The sequence below is a fragment of the Uranotaenia lowii genome, chromosome 3 (genome assembly GCF_029784155.1).
Source record: "Uranotaenia lowii strain MFRU-FL chromosome 3, ASM2978415v1, whole genome shotgun sequence".
In the NCBI taxonomy this organism is placed as follows: domain Eukaryota; kingdom Metazoa; phylum Arthropoda; class Insecta; order Diptera; family Culicidae; genus Uranotaenia; species Uranotaenia lowii.
The window spans coordinates 330,651,850-330,671,172 of NC_073693.1; the positions used below are offsets into that span (position 1 = coordinate 330,651,850).

General features: G+C 37.5%; 1 protein-coding gene and 1 long non-coding RNA gene across 2 annotated transcripts in view; both read right to left on the minus strand.

Moving 5' to 3' along the window:
* LOC129758735 (uncharacterized) overlaps window positions 1–19,323 on the minus strand; it is a 265,463-nt gene that overhangs the window by 124,976 nt on the left and 121,164 nt on the right. The gene's annotated exons all lie outside the window — the stretch shown is intronic.
* LOC129758728 (uncharacterized protein K02A2.6-like) lies at window positions 1,952–5,069 on the minus strand. Its single transcript, XM_055756332.1, has 3 exons — window positions 4,868–5,069; window positions 3,519–4,074; window positions 1,952–3,407 (listed from the first exon to the last, which is right to left on the minus strand). The coding sequence occupies exons 2-3, from the start codon at window positions 4,062–4,064 to the stop codon at window positions 2,007–2,009; spliced, it is 1,947 nt and encodes a 648-aa protein (XP_055612307.1). The 5' UTR covers window positions 4,065–4,074; window positions 4,868–5,069; the 3' UTR covers window positions 1,952–2,006.

Here is a 19,323-nt window from a genome sequence, read left to right on the forward strand (position 1 = left end):
CTGGAGGATCTTCTGTGGAGCTGGTAGTAGGAGTGTTTGAGATCGGGTAAGGTACCAGTTTCAGGTGAGCTGTTTTCCGGTCATAAAGCTTATTATTATCTTTGTTCTCAATGGTTACTCGCGATCCTTGTCTATTCTTCACGACATATTCCTGTGGGCTGAATTGCGGTGTCAGTTTATTCCCACGAACTAAGTTTTTCGCTAACACCGTGTCACCTACTTTCAACTCAGAGATTTTCGCACCACGTCGCTTATCTTCCCGTATTTTTCCTTCTTCTTTACGCTGTTTGTCCCTTTCACGAACTTCCTCATCTACTGCCGCCGACTCTATGTCTGCCAGACATGGTATTTTTGACCTAATAGTCCGTCCAAAACACAGTTCGGTTGGAGTTTTTCCAGTGATGGAATGCGGACTAGTGTAGTACATTTGTAAATAATCCTGTAAATCTTTCTTCCAGTCGCGGTCCATCGCATGACTTATCTGGAGTCGTTTCAAAAGCGACCGATTCTGTCGCTCGACTAAGCCGTTCTCTTGGGGCCAGTATGGAGTGGAGTAGTTCAAATGGATTCCGTTGTTCTTACAATACGTTTCGAATTTATTACTCACGAATTGTCTGGCGTTATCCAACGTTATCGTGATTGGAAATCCTAACCTTGTGAAAATACCGTGTAGACGCTTTATTGTTTCTTCTGCCGTAATATTTGTCATGATTTCGATTTCCTTGTATCGACTATAGTAGTCGATTACAACCAACAGGTTTTCTCCGGTCGGCAGAGGGCCCAAGAAATCAATAGCAATGTCTACCCATGGTTTCGTAGGAAGCGATCTACGTTGCATTGGTTCAGGCTTATCTGGCAACGATACTAATCGGCATCCTTCGCATCTGGAAACATAAGTCGATATCATTCGGTCCATCCCTGGCCACCATACTCGATCCCTTAAACGACGTTTCATCACGCTTTCTCCTGGGTGTCCTTCATGTGCCAAAATAAGCATACGCTCTCTCAACTTACTTGGAACAACGAGTTTCGTACCCCTTATCAGCACCTGTCCAATCACGCCTAACTCGTCTCGGAATATTTCGTAGGGTTTCAATTGAGGTTGATTCCACTTTCCACTTAGAATGATATTTCGGACAGCAGTTAGCTCTTCGTCACATTCAGAAGCAACTTCGAGTTCTTTGGTGTCAATTGCTACTGACTCCAGGATAGCCAATATCAAGAATGGTCCGTCAGCATCAAAATCCTCGCACGAATTCACATTAGCTAATCTGGAAAATGGATCCGCTATGTTACCAGAGCCTTTCCGATACCGAACGGTGAATGAATATGCTTGCAAACGCAGAATCCATCGCTCTATACGTGCGCAAGGCTTTGAGGTTATCGCAAATATGTTTTCCAGGGGTTTGTGGTCAGTCTCCAACTCAAATTTACGGCCAAGTAGATAGGTTGAGAATCTCTCAACTGCCCAAACCAACGCTAGGGCTTCTTTTTCGGTTTGGCAGTATCGCTTTTCAGTTTGGCTCAATGTTTTACTAGCATATGCAATGATATATGGCTTGGAATCATCTACTTCTGATTCGAACTGAAGAAGAACGGCTCCTAAACCTGTCGCGGACGCATCGGCTACTACTCGAGTTCTTCTTTTATTGTCGAAAAAGTTAAGATTTTTAATGTTCATCACCATGTTTTTAAGCTCTATAAAGATTTTGCCGTGTTCTACAGACCAAACAAAAGGTGTGTCGTTTTGTGTTAGAACCCGTAAAGGGGCACAGATGGTGGCTAAATTTGGCAGAAATCGTCCAACGTATGTCACCATACCCAAAAAACTCCTGAGCTCCTCTGCTGATTCCGGGGCCCGAAATGATGATAAAGCTTCTATTTTAGATTCCTCTGGTCTTATACCATCCTTCGATATTTGATGACCCAAAAAGATAACTGAGTTTACCTGAATAAAATGAGATTATTAACAAAATAATTTTCCATACTATATGTAATTGTAAATTTCATACTTTGAAAATACATTTCTTCTGGTTTAGAAGAATATCATGGTTCTTGAAAATATCCATGACGATTTTAAGTTCCCGGTCATGCTCTTCTTCATTCGATCCATAGACCAAGATGTCATCGATGTAATTTACAACATGTTGGCACCTTGAAAGTAACTGTTCCAGAATTTTCTGGAACATTTCTGGAGCACACGAGATACCAAACATGAGCCGTTTGTATCGAAAAGTTCCCTTGTGGGTTATGAACGTTGTGATTTGGCGAGATGACTCGTGAAGTTCGACTTGATGAAAAGCATCTTTGATGTCGAGTCTGCTAAAAACTTTTGCTGTTTTCAAACGTGGTAATATATCTTCAAAAGTTGGCATTAGATGCGTCTCACGTTTTATGGCAACGTTTGCTCTCCGCATGTCGACGCATAAACGCAAATCTCCATTGTCTTTCACAATGGTTACTAACGGTGAGACCCAAGGACTGAATTCATTTACGCTTTCGATTATATCTGATGATAAGAGGGATTGTAACTTTTCTTCAATCCGGTTCAATAAAGCCAATGGAGGACGTCGAGCATGCTGAATTACCGGCGTCACAGATTCATCGACTGGAATTTTAAGTTTAATACCTTTGATCTTGGGGAACGAATGCTTTTGCTCGGTATACATGCGCTGTATGTCCACAGATTGCGAACTAGGTAAGCCTAAAAACAGTACTCCCAGTTCTTTGGCTGTTGTTCTTCCTAACAAAGGCTGTGTTCCATTTTTAATGACGTAAAAAGTTGCACGAGTATTAACAGATTTCAAGTGATTGTTAAGAACTAAGTTTGCTTCAAACACCTGCATTACTTGAAGCGATTCCGAATTTTGGCCATATGCCTTAAATGTTTGGTTGCAGAATGATCGAGAATTTTCAAAACTGGCACCTTGTTTAATCATGTTTCTCCACGTCCTATCATCCAGAATGTTTTTTTCGCATCCCGAATCAATAAGGAATTGAGTTAAAACTCCTCCTACTATCAGCCACACAAATTCCTCGCCTTCGCCAATACTGAATACAAAACAAGTATTTTGATTCGTATCATATTTACCTTCGTCTCCGGTACTATCGATCATCCTGACATATTCATTCTTAAAACGCTTACGCTGGTTTCCTTTCAACTCAGCACGCCCACGATTGACGTTCCATCTATTGCGATTTTGGACTGTATTGCATTTTGAAGCATAATGGCCTTTACGGCCACATCTGTCGCATTTCTTGGCTATCGCTGGACAGTCTGGGTCATTTGCTAGATGACCATCTTGACCACCACATCTGAAACATTCAATTTTTCTCGAGTCTCGAACACGGTTCACTTCCGCTAAACCTGTCGAATGCTTCGAAGAGCATGGCTCCATTTGACCAACCTTCAAGAGGCAAATAAATAGTTAATATAAATTTAAATATAAATTTAAAATTAAATATAAATTTAAATATAAATATAAATAAATAGTTAATATAAAACACAATTGACAAACCTGATATTTAACGGAGCAATGAGAATTAACCATTCGAATAACGTCGTCGAGCGAAAGATTCTCTTTCTGAATAAATTTCTCACGCAACTCGGGCGGTGCCAATTGAACAATCTTATCTACCACACTAATCTCACGGCTTTCCTTCTCCGTGCGGCCGAATTGGCATTTGGAAGACAATTCCATTACACGAAGGAGGAATTTATCCAATGATTCTTCGCTGTCATTAGGCTTCAGAGTCCAAAATGTGTACCTTTGATAGGTTTCATGTTGTTTCGGCGCGAAATATTCATCTAATTTCTCAATCGCAATTTTGTACGGGTCAACACCAATTCGTTCTTCGACATTCGCTCCAGGAATGCTACAGAAGATATCTTGAACCTCTGGCCCAGCACGAGCTAGCAAGATATTTTTCAATTTTGTCTTATTAGTGATCCCGTTAGCCAAAGCTAAGAACTCAAAATGACGCTTATATCTTGCCCACTCGTTCCGCACTTCATTGAATGGCAAGTGCTTAAACTTGAACATCGGGATATCAAATTTCTCCATGTTGACGATCCTAAACGAAACACAAAATAGAAAGATTTTTTTTTTCAGTTTTCCATTTGCTTTTTTTCATCTATATATTATATATTCTTTTTTTCGAAAATAATTCATTAAAGCTTTATTTATACGTATTTAATCAACCAGAAATGGTCCATGTTTCATTGAAACACATTAAGCGGTTTTTTTCAAACCCGTGCCAGTATTTTGCTGATGCACATTCAATTCAACCAAAATTGGTCCGTATTTCTTTGAAATACATTAAGCGGTTTTAAACCCGTGTAGGAACTACACCTTCAACTCAACCAAATAGGTCCGTGTTTAACTTAACACATTAACCAGTTCCTTAATGAACCCGTGCCTGACAAACAGCACATACATCCCGACCAAATTGGTCCGTGTTTCAAATAACACATTCAACAGTTCCTTCAGGAACCCGTGCCTGACGAAACAGCACATTCATCCCGACCAAATTGGCCCGTGTTTAAAATTAACACATTCAACAGTCCCTCTAGGAACCCGTGCCTGACGAAACAGCACATTCAAATTTCATCTAAAAGGTAAATTTGCTTCACACGCATCGTAACATATCTTCATTAATAATGTTTGGAAACACGATGAGCTTGTTTTTTTTCTTTTATCGATGATTATTTTCTCCCCGAAATAAGTCCCAGAATCAAACTCCAAGCTGAAAACTTGGTTGATTCGGGATCGAACATCGAATACAGAGACCCTAACCTCAAAACTGTACGTACAAATTTCCGTGTTTAAATTCACCAATATTTTGTAAAATTACTATTTTTAATTACCTGCAGTTTCAGACCAACCTCGTCGCCAGTTTGTGGTACTTCGGAGTATTAAAGAAACAGGTTCACTGCACTTCACAACTAATTTATTACGGGACAATTAACGAAGCCAAACTTATCTCAACACGCGTCGCACGTTAGTTATTTATTTCCTCCTCTTCTCTCTCTCAGACCAAGTGGATCCATTCTGTCAGTAGAGCCCGGTATCACATAATTGATTATACGCCATTGCACTGTGGTCCAAAAGGGCTAAAAGTGGAACTGTTTTCGTAGCGCATCTGTCTTTCATATTTTCTCTTAAGTGTCTTCAGAACATTTGCTTCTTCAAACATGCTTCATAACTTGAAAGCATCAAAAGTTAGTCAAAGTCCACTATAAAAAAATTGAAAATTCTAACTTTCTTATTTCAATAGATAGAGCTTTACATTATACTACAAAGTTGTAGAACACGTAAAAATATGAAACTTTGTTGAATACATTAAAACTCTATCTCTTTTTAGAGCAGAGTTATAAAGATTTTATTTTGAAAGTTATATAAAAGTTAGTTTTTTAAACTTAACTATAGTTAGATGAGGATTTACATGAATAAAATGTTCTAAACATTTGTTGGGGCATTCAAATTACACGTTTTGCACAAGATTTCAACATTCTACGGCGTTCCCTTGCCAAGTTATTGCAACTTTAAGTTTTATTTTTACTCAACTTCACGAGCGTTTATTGCAAAAACGTGCAAGTGAATTTTCAAAACTAATAAACCACATTAAAGCTTGAACTAAGTGCAACAAATTGGTGTTGTTTTCATTTGTCTCCACGCGCTTGTATTTGAACACAACAAGCATACGTTTGATGTGTTTTGCGTGTTTCCATACAAAAATTAGTTTTCCACTACCTTCTGCCTTCGTTTTTCGTAGCATCTGCGTAGCCTGGAAATCAATTTTTCCATTTTTTGTATGGAAACACGTAAAACACATCAAATATAAGCTTGTTGTGTTCAAATACAAGCGCGTGGAGACAAATGAAAACAACACCAATTTGTTGCACTTAGTTCAAGCTTTAATGTGGTTTATTAGTTTTGAAAATTCACTTGCACGTTTTTGCAATAAACGCTCGTGAAGTTGAGTAAAAATAAAACTTAAAGTTGCAATAACTTGGCAAGGGAACGCCGTAGAATGTTGAAATCTTGTGCAAAACGTGTAATTTGAATGCCCCAACAAATGTTTAGAACATTTTATTCATGTAAATCCTCATCTAACTATAGTTAAGTTTAAAAAACTAACTTTTATATAACTTTCAAAATAAAATCTTTATAACTCTGCTCTAAAAAGAGATAGAGTTTTAATGTATTCAACAAAGTTTCATATTTTTACGTGTTCTACAACTTTGTAGTATAATGTAAAGCTCTATCTATTGAAATAAGAAAGTTAGAATTTTCAATTTTTTTATAGTGGACTTTGACTAACTTTTGATGCTTTCAAGTTATGAAGCATGTTTGAAGAAGCAAATGTTCTGAAGACACTTAAGAGAAAATATGAAAGACAGAGGCGCTACGAAAAAAGTTCCACTTTTAGCCCTTTTGGACCACTGTGCATTGGCACAGAGGCTGAATTTTGGGTGTATGCCTTTCAAGAAAATAGATCGATATTCAAGACGTGAATTCGAAAACTGTTCAAAAAGTTCAAAAGCTCTTTTGATTTCACCGTCTTAATGTAGATCAGAATTTAAGTGATGTGTTTCTCGTTGATTTTATCCATGCAATCACAGTGATACAAAAACATTCATTTCTTTCTCTTTATCAATTCATTCGAAAATTTTTCCTGAATTTTTATTTTACACTTGAACTTCAGTTGAATATACAAATCAATCCTTTGAGAAACAATCAGTAGTTTTTAATGCAAGAAACTAATTTCCGTTAATCATAAACGCTGTTTCAGTCTTGTAAATGAAATTTAAATTCTGTTGGTTCAAATTTGTTGATGGCTATGGCGCTTAGTTCGGGCTGGTCAAACACAACCAAATATTCGTTAAAAAGGTTAATAAAGTTCCAAAATGTTTAATTCTAACATAACCTAGAAGATAAGCTCAAAGATCGTAACTATTCTAGGCATTTATTGAAAGTTAATTCATTTTAGTATGTTCTTCCTTTTTTCTGAGCCGTTTTTCTATTTAAATATTCAACGATTAATGAAATCCCTCTAAAGAAATCTAGCAAGATTGCCCGGTTTAACCTGCACTTGCCCGGATATTTGATACAAAATTTTGAAAAGGTTTGGTCCGGCCCGGTTTCCCGGATTTCGTTGAAAAATAGCTCGGATATTGCACAGATTTATTCACTTTATTTGCAAAATAAAACAAAAATTTGAATTTAGTTATTATAATCTTTTATTTTTGCGTCCAAAAAAGAATTTTTAGAGCAAGTTTCATAAAAACAATCATGAAAGATTTGCTGAGCCTTAAATACGATCTAAAATCTTCTGAAGTGTTTCGATAAAAATACCGATTCAAGTGTTTTTTCTTCGATTTATGTTTAATAATTTGACCGGATTTTGTGTTGAAAATTTTGAAAAAAAAATCCCGGATTATTCCAGGTTTTTAGATAAAACAGCCAGGTATTCCCTTCTTCTGCCCGATGCATTTCAAATTCCAGCTTTGTATATTATGTGACTTGTATCACTGTTTCGTGTTCAGACACTAAAGCAGACTATTTGTTATCTGGCTGAAACTTAAAAAAGTAGATAAAAACGTTAGAAAAATACATTTTAAAGTTTTTGTCGAAAGCTGAACATCAGTCACTGCAGGGGCTTAATGAACCCCCCTCTGGGGCAGTATAATCACCATTAATCGGGGCACGATGAGCGTCTTCTGCCATAGAATCTAGCAGCGAATTGAACTCGATGAAGTCAACTGAGCTACAGCTTGACTTGTTTCGTCGGATGATTTGGCCTAATGGTGAGGTGTCGGAGAGTTAACCAAAGTACTCGAGCTCTATTCCTGGTAGTGGCGATTTTTTTTTTCATTTACCATTCATGATCGATGTATTTTGACGGTGAGTCAACAAAATTATGTGTATGTTTGTGGAACACCAACAATTCACACAAACTCATACATTATTTGAATGGTAAATGAAAAAAATACCTCGACCAGCAATCGAACTCGAGCCTTCGATTTTTAATTTTTTCCATACATTAATTTTTGCAAATTTGTTACTTCATGAAACGAAGGGTTAGAGTAAAAACGCATTTTAAAATTGATTATAGTGAAAGATAAAACAAATTAAAGATGGTAAAAATTCAAAGTGATTCTCAATGAGTTTCCATAGACAATAATTAACTACTTTGAAGTTTTCTTTTCGTACCAAAATGTATTTTTTATTAACAATACCGAAGTTCGGGAACGTTTTCAGGAACTTCTTAAGTTCCCTTAGTCTAGCCATGAAAACAAGTTTATGCTACAGAGGGTTGAAATCCTCACTTATAGAAAGGTTTGTTGGATAAACTAGAAAATTATGGGCGATTGCTCTAACTGTACGTCCCATTTAAACATTTATTTTATTTCGCTAAGAACACAATTTTATTCAGATAGTTTTTTCAACAGCTGTAGTTTATAAAATATAAATTCAGGAGTAAAATTTTAAACAAATATTTTGAAACGCACAGTGGTCGAATTTCCTAAAAACCTGGCAAATCGTATTTTTCAGCATTTGGTTTGGTACTCTTACCTCTTTTCAATGAGGAGATACGAAGGGGGGCTCCCTTATACTTGGAAACGAGAAATGTTTCTATGCTAGTTTTAAACCCTTCCCTCTTTCCAATGCGGAAAAGAAAAGGAGAGAGGGTTTTTAATACATTTTTTTGCGTAACTGAGGAAGTGATCAAGCAAGAAAACCAAATTTGGTTTGGTATGTTTCTATGATTTTTTGGTACTCTTTCCGTCCTCTTCACGGGGAAAGAAGATAGAAAGGGAGCCTTTCATAAAATTGTTTGCTTATCTCGAGATATAAAAGAGCAAATGGGAACCAAATTTGTCATGGGAGTGTATATTTGGATATGAGGAAAGTTTTTATAATGGCTTTGCTCCTTTTAATGGGTAGATAGGAAGGGGAACAAGGAGCTTTCCTATAGTTTTTTGCATAACTCCAGAATTAATCGAGCAATTAGGGTATTTGGATACGAGCAATGTTTCCATGATTATTTGGTGCCCTTCCCGCCTTCCCAGCGAGTAGATAGAAAGGGGAGAGGGGTTTCATACAATTTTGCATAATTCGAGAAATAATATAGCAAATGGAATCAAATTTGGAATTGGAGGGTGTTTGTATACGATAAAAATTTGATGCAACTCTTTCCTTCCAATTGGATGATGGGAATTGAGGAGGGGAACTTTCATGCAATTTTAGTTGAATATCTAAAAAAATCACCAAAAAAATGGATTCAAATTTGGTAGGGGAAGATATTTGGGTTTGAGAAGTGTTTCCACGATATTTTGCAGAACGTTTAACATACTTATTATTATTATTATTATTTTTATTATTATTTTGTTTATTTTTGCAACGTAAGATAACAATCTTTTAATTTGTTACAATTTGGCGTACATATTTCATTTCTATTTCTTCTTCTTAGACCAAGCCCATCAATGGTTGCTAAACCTCGAATCGAGTACATTTAGCAACATATCTATCAACCCACCATCGCACCAACAGTCGCTAACTTGATTCGAGAAATAGCATTCGAGCAGTAGGTTGTTACTGGATGCGTATATGTAGCAACCCGGTAGCAACACAACCGGTCATCGCTATGAGAAAATAAACAAACAAAAATACCAACCTGGATGGCTACAATGGGTGCGAAAATCAGTAAGTAGATAAAAAGGCAACCAATTAAACCATCTAAAATACCGACCGAAATAGGAACGCCCGGTGGGCTTGGTCTTAAAAACTAATCGTTCCGTCAGATTTTTTTAGTTTTATTTATCTATTTTATTGTTTTACTCCATGAATTCTTCAAGCAACCTTTTCTTAAACTCTGACTTATTATTAATTATTTTTAAATTGTTGGGAAGATTATTCCAATTAACAGTGCCTCTGACAAAGAATGTTCTACCATAGTATGATGGTATACTTATGTTAAAACTCTTTTTTTTAGCGTTACGTTATTTTCATAGGGGGTACCTGGCCGAGTTACGATTTGTAACATACGGAGGGGGTCAAAAAAGTGCATTTTTGCATTACGTAATGTCGCGAGAAACTTGATCGTATACCAAATTTGGCACGACTTTCTTGATTACGATAAATATTTCCATGATTATTCAATACCCTCACATCCCCCTTTTTCCAGAAGTGAGATAGGAAGATGAAGTACAGCTCCAATAAAAACTTTATAAGCAAATGGCCAAAGGTCGAACATAATTTTATAAGTTTACGAAAATGTTTCTAATGTAGTTTGAGATCTTCCTTCACAAATAAACACTAAATCGTTGTATTTTATCTTTGTACTGCAATTTGAAACTCAAGTTGCAGTTGGCATTTCGAAGAAGTTTCACCTGAATGATGTTGCGATTTAATCATCTACAGATAAAACTAAATTTAAATAATTTTCAAAAATAATCTGATTATGTAGTTTCATATATTGGTGTAGCAAAGCACACATGGCAGCAAGTGATATTATAAAAATCAAAACCTTTGCGATGATAACTTACAGTTTACCTACTGCATTTGTCATCTAATCAACATAACAAAGTGATAAATATTCCGCATTTACATAAAATGCATCAGCCAACCTTGGAAAATCTTTTATTCCGAGAATAGAGTTCCAATCGTTTCGTATGAGCTATGCATCGGAATTCCAATTGAACCATGTTGATTTGGTCATTGATATTTTTCCCCTGGATGTCACAACCAGCGTTGCCAGATTGAAAACCGGTCAAGTCCGTAGATTTTACGGAAATCGAAAAAATGTACTGATTTCGGTGAAATAAAACTAGATGACCTTTTTTTTTTTTTTGGTCGTCACTTTGAATTTTGATTTATCCGCAGAATCCCTTGAAATTTTTCAATAATCCGTAGGAAATGCTGAATATCCGTAGATTTCGAGCATCGATCCGTAGCTCCGTAAAAATGCTTAAAATCCGTAGAACTACGGAGAAATCCGTAGATCTGGCAAGGCTGGTCACAACAGATTCACAGCACAGCTCACTTGGATGCGTCAGAGTTTGAGTGATAGATTCCTCGGTCCGTTTTCTAGAGACGAGATGATGCTAATACCTTTTTGCGCAAAATAAACTCTACATCGTCTCGGTCGGTTCCAGCGCATGTAGCTTCATGAATCGAGGAATGATAAAAACATAAAAAACGGCAATGATCTGTCGTGGTCGTGGCGCCCTAACTGGATTACGGACGGATCAATGGATGTGTTAGTACTGGACGCACTTTTCTATTATTTTTAATTCATTCCTTGAATTGATCAGCTGTTCGATCACATTTAGAACTTTATTTAATCCACTTTAAAAACATTAAAAACGAATGATAATCACCTTTAATCAGAAGAACGTTTCTCGCTGCAGTTGTTTTGTTTGTTTACGTCACTGATCACTGAAAATGATGCCCAAAATTCATAAAACAGAACTTCTCTGCCGTCAGCTCAATTTTCGATACAGTTAATCGGATTTCAACTCCGAATCAAAAACGCACGTGATTTCGCACTTGTGGGTAATCGTCTTTTTCCAGAAGTTTTGCCAAACACAAAACACGTAAAAGCGGATTCCAAATTAAAATGAGATAAACCCCACCATTATTCAACACCAGTTGAGAAGAGTCCAAAAAAATAAAAACAAAATCGCGCGCACGGCCGACAGAAACCAGAAAACTCGAGAAACAATCCCGAAAAACACAACGCTTCGACTCGGCGACGGTTGAAACCGAACTGAGCTGAAGTGAACTGAAGAAAAGCTTTCCTCTGGTCTGCTTTGGCCATTTACTTGGCCAGATGGATCGAAATCGAACGCGCCGCAGCAAACTCTGTACGGGTCGAGTTCAGTTCAAGCCGCTCATTCTACCGGAACCCTATTTTTACGCAAGGCTTTATGATAGGGTGCGTGATGCGCGAAGAACGCCGAAAGCTCAGAATGGAACAAACACAAATAAGGCAAATAACAAAAAAAGCTCCCATGTGACACGACACCACAGTTATCTCTCTCTATGTCGAACTATTTTGAGAAACTTTTTTAATCAAAGCAATATGTTGACTTGAAATTGGAAAAAATCGAATAAAAAAATTTAATTCAGATGACTTAAAGTGTATAAAATCTCTACTAATATCTAGTGTTATTTAAAAAAAAATCCGTAAATTGAAATAAACCAAATGATAAATTACATCGACTTTTATACAAAAAAAGACAATTTACACAAAAACTACAGAAATCGCAAAAATCAAAAAGCACAAATGACAAAAACAGCAAAAAAATATTACAATGATAACAAAAATGACGAAAATAAAAAATATGTCAAAAATGACAAAAATGTCGAATCACAAATTACGAAAATAACAAAAACGAAAAATATTTTTAAAAGAAAAAAAATGGTAATAACAATTGCAAATATTTAAAAAAAAAATTAAAAAATGATAAAATTGAGAAAATAGATAAATCTTCTTAATATAAAAATAATGAGAACATAAAAAAATATCGAAACATTAAAAATTACCAAACATTCAGAAATTACAAAAATGACAAAATAAATAAAAACGATAGAACATTTGATAACCAAAGTATCATAAACCAAAATGACCAATGTGACAAAAAATGACAAGTGTTCAAATGCCGAAAATTACAAAAACGACAAAATTGACAAATAAAACATAAAATTACAAAACTGTTCGAAACGACAAAACTGAAACAAATGACAAAAATTGCCAAAATTATTAACCAAAACTTCGACAACAATGAAAAAATAACTGAATAAAAAATATGATATTATTTTTTTTTTTTTTTTTATAAATCTTTATTGTTCAGTTTAGGTTTATGTACGTACATGTTGTGATTATTCTACTGTCAAGTGAAATTCTAATGCATCTACATCTACTACATTATTGCATTCATTTATAAAATCAATAAATTTAGCTAAAATTTTAAATATTGCAATGCGTTTTGCAAGCCCTACTCTATCAAGTAGCGGTACGATAAGATCATTCACAAGAACAATTTGATGATCGTTGAACAGCAAGTTGATCTTCTGTTGAAGCAAGCGCACGCCGGCTCTCACTCGCTGGCATGAAAAAAATTTGTGTTCCACTGTCTCTACCTGGCCACAGTATTCGCAGTTTTCGTCGGGCACACGCCGTTGTGTGTACAATAGCTGACGATGGGATATTTTTTGGTTAGTCCATATGTAGAGCAGTGATCTCACGCCCGTCGATAGGCGAGACGATGAAATATTACTCCACACTCGATTCCAGTTTACGGCTGGGAAGATCCTCTCTACGCGAGGCTGATCCGTTTGGTCGATGAAAAAACTGTTCAAACTTGCTGCTGTCGGGTTTTCAATTATTTGGCTTGGTAATTGGGGATATATGCTGAGAATCATCTTCAAGCAGGGTAGGTCCGTGGGACGAGTTTGATTTTCGAGGTTTGCTTGTTGGATAAAGCTTCGATAAAACGGCATGGAATCAGCTTCACGCATGTGTCTGTTGATTAGAAGTGCTTTAGTTTTCAATGCTGGCAAATGTAGACCAAGTCCGCCGTTTTTTTTCGCTCGCGCTAATTGTTGCATGGGTACGCGTGCCACGGCGCCTCGCCAAATGAAGCTACCCATGGTTGCTGTTATCCTGCTTGTGTGTACGCAGTACGGGGGAAGAATTGATGATATGTACCATACTCTGGACAAGACAAACGTGTTCAGAAGGATTACTTTCTGGTACACGTTGAGGGAACGAAGCGAGTGGAGCCACATTAGTCGAGAGAAGCTAGTGACAAGGGCATCCCAATTGAGCCTTATCATGTTGCGTATCGAATTACAAAAGGTAACACCCAATACCTTGGTTGTGTTCATCGTTTCAAGCCATGCGATGCTGATGGGATTCCCATTTACAAATCCCACATCTATTGCTGTTGTTTTCGACAAGTTCAAAACTGCTCCCGCTACTCTCTGGAATCGTAGAAACAGCTCTCGCATTAGATCGATTTTTTCGGCGCTTGTTATTATTCCACTGATATCGTCCGCATAAGCAACCAAGAGATCAGAGCCACAGACCACCTGTAGCTGTCGCAATAGTGGATGGATATAGAGAACGAACAGATGCATAGAGAGAGGATCTCCCTGTCGCACCGATCGGCCAATTGGAAAAGGAGCGGAGAGATGCCCGTTTATCAACAGTCTCGAACTGGATTGCGCATAAATACGCGTCAGCAATTCTACTAGGCGCGAATTTATTCCCAAGCGTATCATCGTGTTGAAGAGATAACCGTGGTCTACTCTGTCGAACGCATGGTCTAGGTCGAATGATATCAACTTTCCCCGTTCTTTTCTGGCGGTTAGTTGAGCTATTCGATCCTTCAGAGCCAACGTGGCTTGGAAGATGTTTCGACGATTGTTGGAGCACTTTTGGATATCACTGAGCACATGGTTTTCCTCGAGCACATGGTTTAGTCTCTCTTTGAGTATTCTCGAGAGTATTTTATAGTCACTGTTTAGCAGTGAGATTGGACGGAACGAGCCTGCATTGTTCCCAGACCCTCGTTTTTTCACTAACACGATAACCCCATCAACGAATTGAGCCGGAAAATTATCACTTATTGCTTCATTCATAACCAAGTTTAACTCACGATGAATCACGTCGAACGTTTTCAGGTAAAATTCCCTGGGAATACCGTCTGGTCCCGGGGATTTTTTCGGTGAACTGAATTTTATAGAGTTCAGAATTTCAGTGGTACTTATACTGTTCATGCAGGCATCGTTTCGTTCATTCTCGTCTGGCACTAATTGAACACACGGGAATGTTTGTTCACTTTGTTGATCTTCCATTGGAACATGTGCATATAAGTTTTTGAAATACTCAACCATGTACTCTTGTATTGCCATCGGATCTTCTAACACTTCACTTTCTTCGTTTTCCACTTTTTCAATCGTCGTTTTCTTCCTTATTCTTTCTCCAAGCTGGAACGTTGAGAGTGGCTCTCCGGAAACGTAGGTTTCGTTTGCCCGCACAAATAGTGCAGTGAAACGACGCTGGTGTGCCAGCATCTCTGCCTTGATGCGGTTGATATTTTGTATCTCGTTGGGATGTTGGTAGTAGCGTTCGTATGCTTCTTTCAGGTACATGTACAACCGCTGCTGTTCGCAATGGAAACTTTCGAAGGCTTCTCTTGATTTCCATTTGAAAAACGATTTTATTTTCCGTTTGGCACACAGAAGCCACCAGTCCATCCAAGATCGGTAGTTTTGCCGTTGTCGAGTCCAGAATTGCCACCTATTCCGGAAATCTTCGACACATTCGTCGGTTAAAAGGTGAGGACGTAGGGACCAAAATCCTCTGCCGGGGGATGAGTGAGGAAGCGGAATGCAAATTCGAGCTGTGACTGCCATGTGGTCTGAAAAACAGCAGACGTGCACATCAGCTGTTCTCAGCTGGTTGAGGAGACCAGTGCTGACGTAAAAACGATCGAGCCTGGATGTGGAGTTGTGTGCTATATAGGTGTGTCCTGGGATGCCGGGTCGTAATGCTATCCATACATCATGTAGCTGAAGCTGTTGGATTGTCGCTTGTAATGCAGGGCTCATATTATATCCCGTGGCATCAGATTGTCTGATGACACAGTTAAAATCGCCCCCCAGGATTATGTTGGGGGTTCGATGTCGGAGATGGTAGGCGATAGTCTCGTTGAAAAACCTTTCCCTGTCATTTCGCATTGCTGAACCCGAGGGCGCATACACATTACAAATCGTGGTGTTGTGTATTCTTATTGCGACCAATCTGCCATCAGTACTCTTCTCTGTGTGCGAATATCGAATGTGCTCTTTCAGTGCGATTGCCGTTCCTCTTCTGTTGTGGTCTACGTTTGCTATTACATTATAGCCTGGGATGGAAAGTTGCTCGCTGTAAACTTCTTGCAAAAAGACGATGTCAAGGGCCATAGTTCGGATGAATGTTCGAAGCGCGTTTAGTTTGGTAGTGTTGGTGATTGTGTTGATGTTTATGGTTCCGAAGTTGCAGCTGATCATAGCCATCACATGCAAAGATCCTCCTCCTGGGTGGATACGTTACCGTCGACAGCTATTTTCAACTTTTTGCTCGGTTGGTTTTGTTTCACTTTCTTCCTGCTGCTATTAGAAGAGTCTGAGGAAATCGAAATATCGGATTCGTTTCCATCAGTTTTGGAGCGTGTGATGTCGTGGCTTCTAAGCTGGATCGTAGAGGTGGTGGCGGTGGAGGTGGTCGGTTTGGCGGGTGGTGGCATGAGTGGTTGCTGCGATTTCTTCGTGATATCGAGCTTATCCACGACAACGGTCGGAGCCGTAGTTGGTTGTGTGTGTTGTTGTCGCTCTTGAACGCTTGTCTTGGCGCTCGGAGCCTGTACGGGACGTGGGTTAGCAGCGTGGGTTGGGTTTGGATGTGTGTTCATTTTGGTAACGTTTGCATACGTTTGGTCTGCAGCCAGTTTCTGGACAAGCAGTTTTTTGTTTTGTATACACGGGATACCCGTGTGTACAAATTCCCCGCAATGACCGCAGGTCTGCCGCTGACCTTTGTAGATCAGAGCAGTTCTTTCTCCACCGATTGACACATGTGATGGTATGTTTTTCAACACTACCATGCGCACCGAGCGAATTCCTGTCGGCGTACCACCGAAAAACAGTTTTTCGTCCCACAATACATCTCGGATTGTGAGAACTTCACCGTAGGCTTGCAAGAAGTCAGCAACTTGCTGGTTGGTGATGGAGCGAGTAAGATCTAACAGTCTTACTTCCACTGCTCCATCCTCCATTTCGATACGTACTTTGTACGATTTCCCGTTGTAAACAAGGGAGTGTTTGTCATCGTGATCTTGTACGACACGCTGAGCGAGTTCGAGGTCAGTGACCTCCACGTAAAAACAACCAAGACGGCGGTTTGGTTGTATTAGTAGGACGTTTTCGCGCTTCAATCCAAGCTCATGAGCAATGAATTTATGCACTTCTTCGTGGGTAGGTGGCTTTGGAGCCAACGAAAAGTCTATACGAAATGTGTTCTCGCGGCGCCCCATCGCGAAAAACACCATGCGCGGCGGCACTTGGTCCCCGACGGATTTCGGATAATAAAATGTACTTTAAAAGTAGTCCGTGTTCGACTTCCGATAGCAACGATAGAAAAAACCGACCGTCTAGCTCGGAAGTTGAGCGCTAACTGATTATTGACAAAAATTTAAAAAAAAATCAAATTGACAAGGATGATAGAAATTACAAAAATGCGACAAATTACAAAAAAAATTAAAAATTAAATGACCCGAAAAACCACAAATAACAACATTTCCAAAATAGCAATAAAGTAGAAAAGTTAATATAATGGCTAAATTAACAAAAATTCACAGAATGACAACACATAAAAGAATAAAAATAATTCATAATTTCAAAAACCAGATTAAAAAAATGGAAAAAAGTTCATATAAAATAACCAAAACTTTAAAAAATATAAAACTGACGATAAAATTACCACAAAGACGAAAATGAAAATTGTGACAATTTTTTTTTAAATAAAATTACAAATCATAAGAATGACCAAAATGGCAAAAATATCCGCAAATTAAATGAGCATGCAAAAATGCAACACAATAAAAATAACAAAAAATGATAGAAATGACAAAAATAAATTCCATTTTTCGACGAATTTTTGTTCAATGAATTGAGTGGAGTTACAAAGTGTCAGTGTTATGCAAGTTCAAGTGTTAAATATGTTATTTTGTCGTATAATAAAGTTTACTTCCGAAATCAAAGCATTTTTATTTGAAATACCCGAAAAAAAAACCTCCCTACATTAATATTACAATGAAATCTACGTGAATTGCACGTAGCAGAACGAATCCCTACCCACATTCGATCTACGTTTAATTCACGTACAACTCATATGAAAATTACGTGAATTATCTGCTTGCTGCGCGAGCTCTGTTTGCTACCTGAAATTCACGTAGGTTTCACATGATTTTCATGGTGGCAAAAATCTATGTACATTTTCACGTAGCGGTCATGTGAAGAATTTTTTCGGTGTATCTTTTCTGTTTCGTTCAAAACGTGTGCATAATATTCTACCTTAATGGAGAGAAATTTAAATTCAGAGACCTGTTGGAAAAACCACGCAAAAATTTCGATCCATACCGATTTGTAACAAAAAGTTGAACAAATATTCGCCAATGTATGATCTCTTCGTTTTTTTTTTATCTGAAATTTTCACTTTAAACACTTGAGTGAGGAAATCTCCTTTCCTCTTTTGCAAACTTTAATTCGATATTTGGAGAGCTTACTATTAAAAGTACGATCAAGCTTTTGTTTGAAAAAAAGTTAGGAAATCAACAACCGGCTCCAAAGCTCCGAATTCCGAACGATCCCGATTCGAAAGCTTCAATACTTTCGGCTTCGGCAAAAAACCCGAAGCCCAAATACCCGAAGAAGCTCACAAAAAAATTTCACCAGGGAACGAAAAACTGGTCGAAAAACTAGTTGGACGAATTCATAAGAAACTAAATAATTTAATTATTTTTTAATTCTTATCAAACTTTTTTTGAGAGAAGTATTAAAAAATCATACTATTTTTTTTTAATTAACTCAACTAGTAAGCTTGTGTGTGATGTATTTTATAACGAGCCTATGTAGTCTCTTTAGTATTTTAGCAGGAACAAAAAAGATTAAAAAAATCGGAAAAAGTCGATATCGAAGTTTCGTAATGTTTCGGGATGAAAAAGACAAAAAAGAAAATCGCTATTAACGATAGAGAATCAATCGGTCATCACTATACTATTCTGTACGAACAATAAACTTAATCATGAAATTTGGTTTTATATAAAAAAAATATATAAAAATAATATAAGGTACACCGGGGTAAGTGTGGACGGTTTTTCGTATAGTTCAACTTTATAAATTCATTAAAAAATCAGCAGTGGAGCAATTTTCATAAAATTACATTCAATGTGATGCAGAACATGTTGTTTACAAACGCTGAAGAGATGAGCTCGATAGAAGCAAAGCGAGAAAAGTTATTGCTGATCCACTCTTTTTTTCTATTTCTGCGATAGCTGATTTGGGCTCCCGTAGGGTACCACTGTAAAAAAAAATTACAGTATTCAAGAAAAAAATGAGCATTGTTCTACATAAGGATTATTTATCGACTGAAATTAAATCGGATGAACAAGCGGAAAACATTGAAAGATGATTTAATAAAAAGTTGTCAAACAAACATGTATACCAAATATTATTATATTATTATCTATTGTTTATAGAAGCTTGGTCA

Excerpts from the sequence above, each read along its gene's own strand:
- LOC129758728 (XM_055756332.1), bottom strand. The coding sequence starts at position 4,064 with ATGGAGAAATTTGATATCCCGATGTTCAAGTTTAAGCACTTGCCATTC. Across the intron at positions 3,408-3,518 it reads ATTGCTCCGTTAAATATCAG|GTTGGTCAAATGGAGCCATG; the intron begins GTTTGTCAATTG and ends TGCCTCTTGAAG.